General features: G+C 37.4%; 1 protein-coding gene across 2 annotated transcripts; it reads right to left on the bottom strand.

Moving 5' to 3' along the window:
• Window positions 1–2,017: 2,017 nt before the first annotated feature.
• Window positions 2,018–5,703, bottom strand: LOC106531446 (testicular haploid expressed gene protein-like). Of its 2 annotated transcripts, XR_001311913.1 has the most exons (4): window positions 5,461–5,703; window positions 3,823–3,964; window positions 3,596–3,730; window positions 2,022–2,721 (listed from the first exon to the last, which is right to left on the bottom strand). XR_001311913.1 is itself a non-coding variant. In XM_014027321.1 (3 exons), exons 1-3 carry the CDS (start codon window positions 4,012–4,014, stop codon window positions 2,602–2,604), a joined length of 447 nt encoding a protein of 148 aa, XP_013882775.1. In that variant the 5' UTR covers window positions 4,015–4,065; the 3' UTR covers window positions 2,018–2,601. The 2 variants fall into 2 exon arrangements, 1 of the variants encoding a protein (XP_013882775.1); XM_014027321.1 differs by lacking the exon at window positions 5,461–5,703 and having other exon boundaries at window positions 2,018–2,721; window positions 3,823–4,065.
• Between the last annotated feature and the right edge of the window lie 3,354 nt (window positions 5,704–9,057).

The following is a 9,057-nucleotide window of genomic DNA, read 5'->3' as shown; positions in this document are numbered from 1 at the left end:
TGAAATATCGCGATATTTCAGTGTATCGATATTTTCTTACACCCCTATTTTTGACACAATAAACAAATAACTTTAAAACACGGGTTCTGCAAATAAAATCAGACATTTGTAAACAATTACAAATCAGCATTTCTTTGAAAAAGGTTTAAAATATTTGATTTTTTTACATCATTTTAGTTTTTAACTTTTTTAATGTTGCTACTATCAGTGCACTGTAAAATAAATAAATCATTTTAATTCAAAGTGTGACAGAGTTGTGACATTTTACTGCACTTTAAATCAAATAAAGTCAGACTCTACCAGCTTTAAACACAACAGAGCTGTGGAAAAACGGTGGAAAAAAAATCCCGCATTTCAAATTTACAGCAGAGAAAAAGAGCCTGGAGGAGATCCTAGAGCGGAAAGGAGGTTTTTCTGCCAACAAGCCAGGAGCAAAAAACACAAAAACATGTTCTGATCGTGGGAAACCCACACCAACCCAACAGGTACAACTGTTCATAAAACACACACTGCTGCTTTTTACAGGCGTTTCCACTGCAGCGTTTGTTCATGAATTATTAACTGGTGTTTGCTCATGGTGTCTATTCACCCTCTGGTTTCCAAATTAACAGTAAAAAACTCTGCAGTGAGTTTAAATATAGAACACAAACACTGGTTTGTTTTCTGAGCCTGGGGTTTTTTTCTTCAACAGAGTGTGAAAAAAGTCACACCCAGCAAAGAAAAACAAGCACATTTTTTATATTCCCTGCTGAAAACAGGCTTTAAATGTCAGACCCTGCCCCTCTGCGCACWCAGAAATCTGATTTTAATCTCAAAGTTTAATAGGAGTCGTCGTATTTAAATGCACTTTGGTTATAAAATCATAATTTTTCTTTGTTTTGTTTCTRAAAACAGAACATTTTGCTCAGTTTGTGTTTGGATCCGTTTCAAGCAGTGACTCTGTTTTCAGTCTCGTTCTTTAGCTCGTTTTGCTGACAGAGAACTGAAGCTGCATTTTTTTTTTCGTTCTGGATCAATTATTCCTTACATMAAACCTTTGGCTGCTGCCTCGCTCGCTGCCTCTGCAAAAATTCAGCCCGACAGAAGCAGAAAGCTTCACGTGAGCATCAGGCCCTGAGAGCTGCTGTTAGGATTTTCTGGAAATTGTTTTAGCAAAAAAAAAAAAAAAAAAAAAAAAAAAAAACTCTGCAGGTTTATTTAACCCTAAGATGCTTTTCTGGGGAAAAAGTCAGTCAAAAAACACAACTATAATCGTCAAAATTTGTCAGAATCGTTACAAATGGACTCCCTTTATCGCCCCCTAGAGTCCCTGTTGTGAAAAACCGACCATATTGAAATCCATTATTAACGCATTTTTTTCATTCGATGTTTGTCATAAAATAAATCACTTCTTCCAAACAGTCTTCCAAAACCTCCAGACTGGAATTAAATCATTTAAAAAACATCTTTTTTGGACATCCTTAAGAGGAAATCGTGCCTTTTTTTTAAATACAGCCACAAAATAAATCGATTTTTAAACTAAAAAAAGTTCGTGAAGTTAAAAAAATGTCAATTTTTTCAAAACAAAGAGTGTTTTTATTTTAAGAAGTGTGTTCTAGTTTTGTTTTGTTAAGCTAATTTTACTTTTCAGCTATGATTTTGCTAGCTTAAGCTTCACCTAGCCTAGCTTTAGCTCGTTGTTTTGCAAAGGTTTCAATAATTTAATTTTTAGCTGTAGTTTTATTCATTTCWGTCTGTAGCAACTGTATTGCTTATTTTACCGTTGTAGTTAATGTTTTGCTAATTTTAGCATTTAGCCACTGTTTGGTTAACKTTAGGATTTATCAGCAAATTTGTTCATTTTATTTTTAGCAGCTGTATTGYTGTTTATAGCTACACTTTTTTGCTCCTTTTAGCTTTGAATCACTGTTTGATTGAATTTACCATTTATCCAAATTTTAATTTTAGCTTTTAGCCACTGTTTAGCATTTAGCCACAAATTTATTCATTTTAATAGCTGCATTGCTGTTTGTAGCTTTTAGCTAAAGTTTTAACTTTAACGGTAGTTTTTTGTTTCTTCAACAAATCTTCTTTAACTCATTGAATTTTCTCAATTTTTATCAATTATTTAACATTTTTTCAGCCAATAAATGTTATGGTTTGTATGTGATAAAAAATGATTTTATTTTTGATGGATTTGATCAGATTTATGAAGAACAGCTCAGGGGAAATAAGCAAATGAAGCAAAATCTTAGAAAAAACACTGAATAATAAATAAAAATAATTATTTTTGTGCAAAAAAGAGCAAAGTTTAACTTCCTGCAGACAGAGGTCAAATCAAACTAAAAAAGTATCAAATTAAGTTTTCTGATTTCAGATCAGGCGACTCTGAGCTTCACTTCTACAGGAAAGGTTCAGATTTCCTGCCTGAGTTTATAAATCTCCTTGAATTGTTGGTGAGATATTTTGCTAACAGACAACAAGGAATAAACTGACTTCCTTCCTGAAACAAACATTTGTCTTCAAACTTTCTATTTTTTTTCAGCGACTGGTTCAAACCTGTCTGGTTTCTGGTTTGGTGGGTCAGGAACTGGAGGTTCTGGTCATGTTCTGGTCCGAGGCTCAGTTTCTCCGGCTCCACTCTGCTTCTCGAGGAGGAAGGTAGTTTCTGTGAAGCTGCTTCGGAGCTGCCAGGGTCTGGAGTCGACCCGATCCTGTGGCTCTGAGCGCCGCCGGCGACACCTGAAGGAAAACATTTACGGGTTTTAGCGGAAGGAACGACCATCGCCCACCCTCAACGTCTGTGTTGAAGATGACTCTCAGATACTTCCACAACAAGCTTTTAGCTCAACATCTGCAGAGTCGACTGACTTATAAACATATTTGTGATTTTTCTTTCCTCTTTAGGCTGTTCCTGTTTAGGTTACGGCAATATCTGTAGAACTAAATTGGGGCCATGAGATTTTTTCTACATAAAAAACTAAAACCAAATGATTTGAAACTGAAAAATAATATATTGTATATTCATTACTTATATGACACAATGCCCTGCCAAACAGCTTTTTCATACAAACTTGCTATATTTTTTAATTATATGACACAACTACCTACCATACTTTTTAAATTATATAAGTACAACATGACATTTTTAATTATATGATAAAATGACCTGTCATTTTTAAAATTATGACGAGTTGCCATACTTTATTGTATATATTATACAACAGCCTGCCATACAGAAAATCATATTATACAATGACATTTTTTAATTATGACACAACAGCCTGCCATACTGCATTCATTAGATGATACAATCTGTCATATTTTTTAAATACTACGACAAAACGGCTTGCCATATAGTTTAATTATACAATACAACAACCTGCCATACAAAAAATTATTTGATACAAGTAGCTTTAAAATTTTTCTAAGTTTAAAGTCTTTTTTGTTGATTCGATTTTTTTTTTTCAGTTTCAAATTTTTTATTTTTGAACAAACTTTTTTGCCCCAAATTAGCCCCAAAGTTCTATCTCACAGTGAAAAAAAGAAGTGGATCTAAAACTGTGCCTTGTGGGACACCACACAAAACAAAGAGGATCTGTTAAACTTTTCTTACGGCCCAGATGGGTTCCTCGAGGCGTCCCAGCGGGCAGCAGACGTTGCTTTCCCTCAGTTTGGGTCGAGACAACCGGACCAGTCTCTGAGAGGCGCTGGCGGTTCTGGAGGCTAAGGAGACGACGGACGCGGCGCTCTGAGTGAACATCAGAAGAAGTTTAGCTCGTCGAAGAGTTCGGCTCGCAGGTGAGGAAGAGGAGAACCACTAACCCTACAGCAGGTCCTCACCTCCTTGTTGTTCTGGTGGTCCGGGTGGGTTCGCTTGGGTTCTGAGAGCTGCAGCAGTCTGGGAGTGATGACGGCGTTCTTCAYCCTGGGGTCGACGTGCCAGATGGGACAAATCCTCTCACAGAAAGACGTGTGAGGACGCCTGAGGGACAAACAGGAAGTAAATCTGGGACACTTCCTGTTTGGGTTCATTTCTTTACCTTCTATATTTTCCAGTGGTGGACGCAGCTAACCACTAATCCACTAAACAAGAATCAAAGCTCCAATAGTACTAAACCACTAATGCTAAACCACTAAACAGATCGAAAAATTACAAAAAGCTAATGCTAACCGCTAAGACAACTAGCCTGACTAATGCAAACCTGTTAGTTCTCTGATGGTTGAAGTTGTGGGCGTGATCAGCTGTGGCAAATTGACCAATCCAAACCAGAGTTGTAGCTCTGTCTAACTTGTTATACGTTTAGTTCACACTTTCAAAATAAAAGCATTTTGTTGATCAAATTTGTACTTTTATAAATACCGTCTGAAGTTAGTCAAACAAAAAATTGCAGATATTTTCTCTTCCATATCTTATACACAACAATTTTATGTTAAGTTATTTTATTTCTTTTTTGACGTTTTTAGTTTAAAGTTAGGCTGCTAACGATGCTAGATGCTAACACACACGGTGCCCGACTCATCCAGCACTGCTTGTAAGAGGGGATAGTTAAACAGCACAAAAATATAAGTTTTATATTTCTGAATATTTTTAGTGGACTTATAATTAGTAGGAGCCAGTCTGCTAAAAGTTTCTAAAGTTAGCAAAAGCGCTAATCCGCTAAATGAGAAGCTAGTTCCGCTATTAGAGGATTAGCGTAACTGTTCCCATCACTCTTAAGTTTCTTTATGTAAAAAAAAGGCTATTTACAAAATATTACAAAATAGGTGTTTGTGTTTAGAAGTTTCTATGCAAAAATTTTAATCAAAAGATCAATAAAAACACGAAAACTGAGAAAAACATGCAGATTTACAAATACTTTTACTGTCAGAGGATGAGAAATTTCAAACGTGATTTAGTTTCTATAAAATCCTTAAAAGGAGCTCAATTGTCTGAAGATGTCMATCACAACCAACTGCAAACTCAAAAATAGCTACAACTCTGTGGATTTTACAGARAAAAAAGCTAAAATTCTGCGTGGTAGTAGCTGAAATTCAAACACTGAGTATATTTTGTAAATATCAACACTTTTGACTCTTTACGGTTTTTTAGTTTCAGGGTTTGTTTTTATTTTCATCCACTTCTTCGCTCCGTTCGCCTCCTCTCAGCTGCAGATAAACAGGATCTATAAAAAGACTTCCGCGGTCGTCCACCAGCGTCCCGGGGGTCCTGAACTTTGGACAATGAGCTCTATTGTCTCGGTTCCCGCAGTCTGACTCGGAAATAACAAATGTCYAAAACGCCACCATCCCCTCTGACTGAGCGGAGGTTTTTTATTTTTAAATTTAAAATCTGGTTCCAGATTTAAATCGTTTTAAGACATTCTGARGTCGTTAACGGTGCTATCTGTGACAGATAACATACTGACTACCCCACGTCCACTCAGGACGTCTCTAATCTGGATTAGTGACGTCCGTCAGGTGATTCGTTTACATGATTACCCATCTTCCTGAGGGCCGCAGCTCCTGGGTCTGGGCGTCGACAAACGCAGAATGTTTTCATACTCAGACGTCTTGGAGGAAGGATGCCGGGTCTTCCTGAAGACGCTCACCTCCTCCTCCTCCTCCTCCTCCTCCTCCTCCTTCCTGCAGGAGAATAGAAGCTGTTACATCGTTTGTTACACGAGACAAAAGATCTTCATGATCCTTGTGGAAGGTGGAAGAGAAACAAATAGAATGTCAGTCTTCAGATTAAAGATGCTGGTAAATTAAAAATATCATTAAATAAAATGAACTTTGATCTTTTTATAACAAGTTAAACTTTTAGCTTGGGTTTACTCCTTTTATCTAGCATTTTGGTATCTTGACTTTTAGCTAGCCTTCTGCCTGTTTTGCTTTTTTATCAAAAGTTTTGCTCGTTTACCTCTCAGATTTTATCTAGCATTTAGCTTTATTTCTTCTTTTGGCTAGCCTGTTGCATTAGATTAGCATGAAGCTAGTAAGCTTACTTTTCTGATTTTAGCTTCAGCCTTTTTTTTTTACCTTTAAGCTTATTTTTATCCTTTTAGCTAGTATTCTGCTTCTTTCAGCTAGTTTTCTATTTTGTAATAATTAATTTACCACTTTAGACTATTTGCTAACCTTTTACCTCCTTTAGCTTTTAGCTAGCGTTTGCTCTTTATCTAGCATTTTGGTATTTTGACTTTTAGCTAGCCTTTTGCTTATTTTAGCTGTTTTTCTTTTTAGCTAGTGATACACAATTTTAGATGGACACAGCTATCTTTATAGCTAATGTCCCATTTCTTTTAGCTAGCATTTTTGCTTTATTTCTTTTTATATAGCCTTTTGATTTTATTAGCTTTAAGCTGATTTTCCTCCTTATAATTAGTAATATGCTGCTTCTTTTAGCTAGTTTTCTTTTTTATTTAAGCTAACAGTTAATACTTCAGACTTTTAGCGTTTAACCTTTATCTTTCAGCTAGCATTAGTGTTGATGTTTTTCCAGTGTTGTTTATATTTTTTATTAAAAGACTCAAATTGTTTTTGGATTTTAAAACTACAATCACACCAGAGGAAACAGATTATTAATCAGATTTTGAGCAGATTATATATTTTGAAATCAGCTGAACTTCTGTTCTGACCCGTTTGGGTTCTGAATGAATCAGGAAAACAAAAACAGACTGAACTCCGCCTCAGAGTGAGGGTCTCAGGAGACCAGCTACAGTTGGCTTCGGTCCTGAACCTCACTTTGGACCAGAGTTCTGCTCGCTGATGAACCGGACCATAAAACCTGCGGAGGTCCATTTAGAGCAGAAACTCAAACAGGTCATGAATAATTCTGCAGGTCCATTTACCCTCGCTGCTCCTCCCCTGCTGAGAAGTCTCTTTTGTGCCGGGACAGGTACTGGATCCTGGGACTTGGACTGGTTCTGAGCGCTGAACAGGAGATGGGTCGGATCGGATCCTGGTTTCCCCAAATGATCTGCTCACTGAAGGAAAAAAAAAAACAGTTCAAAGAAGAGACAAAATACTTTATAAAAAACACAATGATCAAACAAAAAATAAGACAGTACTGATACCCACCAGTACATACCTGGTACCTACCATTACGTATCTGGTACACATCAGTACCTACCATTATGTACCTGACACCTACGAGTACCTACCATTACGTACTTGATATATACCATTAGGTATCTGGCACACCTCAGTACCTACCATTACATACTTGGTACCTACCAGTACCTACCATTACGTACCTGGTACCCACAAGTAGGTATTATGTACCTGGTACCTACCAGTAACAACCATTACTTATCTGGTACACCTCAGTACCTACCATTACATACCTGGTACCTACGAGTACTTACCATTATGTACTTGATGTATACCAGTGCCAACCATTGCGTACCTGGCACCTACCTTTATGTACATGGTACCTATCAGTACATATCTAGTACATACCAGTACCTACCGTTATGTACCTGGTACCTACCAGTAAAAACCATTACTTATCTGGTACACCTCGGTGCCTACCATTACATACCTGGTACCTACGAGTACTTACAATTATGTACTTGATATATACCAGTGCCTACCATTACGTACCTGGTACATATCATTAGGTATCTGGTACACCTCAGTACCTACCATTACATACTTGGTACCTACATTACATACCTGGTACCAACAAGTAGGTATTATGTACCTGGTACCTACCACTAACAACCATTACTTATCTGGTACACCTCGGTGCCTACCATTACATACCTGGTACCTACAAGTACCTAATACATAACATTACATATCTGGTAACAACAAGTATGCAGCAGGTACCTACCATTATATACATGGTACCTACCTACCGTTTTGTACATGGTGCCTACAAGTACATATCTAGTACATACCAGTACCTACCGTTATGTACCTGGTACCTAGTTATACACATGGTACCTACAAGTACATACATGTAAGCATATGATACATACAAGTACACACTTTTCTGTGGATCTACTCACCAAGGAGTCGTGGCCCAAACAGTTTTTGATGTTTTATGCCGGGCCAGAACCAAGATTCTGAAAATAAAATAAAAAAAAACACATGATGACGCACCAGAAATCCCCGAGGACTCAGATTATTTTAGCTGTTTTCTTGTAAAGTGTTTTCTTCATAGTTCCTCTGGACACGATTAATTCAATAACATTTAGGAACCAAAGAACCGGACCTCTCTGAGGGACCGAACCCGGGTCGAACTCCTGCAAAAACCAAGAGAAGCAGTCAGAAACACGAGACACCAAACACCTAAAACAAGTAAAGAAATGATTAAATTCACCTCGTTGTCCAGACATCATCTCACCTGCCGGCCGGGCCGCAACCACCTGCTGCTCCACACCTGAGGACTCCTCGAAACCGGAGTTGGGTCGGATCAAACCACCCGTCTGACCAACTCAAGGATGTTGAAAATTTAAACACCAGGAGCTGCGTTTAAAGTCACATTTCTACAATTTAATCACCGGGAGCTGCGTTTAGAGTCACATTTCCAGTGTTTTTATCTGAACATKGAAGACATTTAAATAAATAAAACACAAGAAAAACACATAAATCCATGAAAAGGTTTATTTAAGAGCAGAAAAAGGAATGTTGTGCAAAGTAAACTGCAAAAATGTAACCAAAATAAAATTCAAGTTAGAATCTCATACATGTCGACCTCTTCGGACGTTCACCTGTATAAAAAGCCTCAAAAATCCGGAAATTTTGCAAAAACATCCGTACAACTCGCACCCGTGTGTGTGTGTGTGTGTGTGTGTGTGTTGGGGGGGCTGCCGGCCGCGGAGATGACAGCACCTGCTGCGAAGCTGGAGGAAAGAAGAGCGGAAAAAGTTCAAAACTTATTTCTAGCAGCAGAAAAGGTTGGTAGATGGCTATTTGATGTTTTTGTTTTTTAAATCATCCTACAGGCTCTGACAGGTTAGATAAATTAGAAAATGAGGTTTTGAAAAAATCCGGAAGACTTGAAAAAATTCGTATGATTGCTCTATACAGTATGTCCGTATACCTGTAAAATGACATAAAATCCTTATAACTTACAATGTATACAAG

This window comes from Austrofundulus limnaeus, unplaced genomic scaffold, assembly GCF_001266775.1.
Source record: "Austrofundulus limnaeus strain Quisiro unplaced genomic scaffold, Austrofundulus_limnaeus-1.0 Scaffold635, whole genome shotgun sequence".
Classification (NCBI taxonomy): domain Eukaryota; kingdom Metazoa; phylum Chordata; class Actinopteri; order Cyprinodontiformes; family Rivulidae; genus Austrofundulus; species Austrofundulus limnaeus.
The sequence above is the reverse complement of the archived record's forward strand: the minus strand, read 5'-3'. Positions and strand labels throughout refer to the sequence as shown.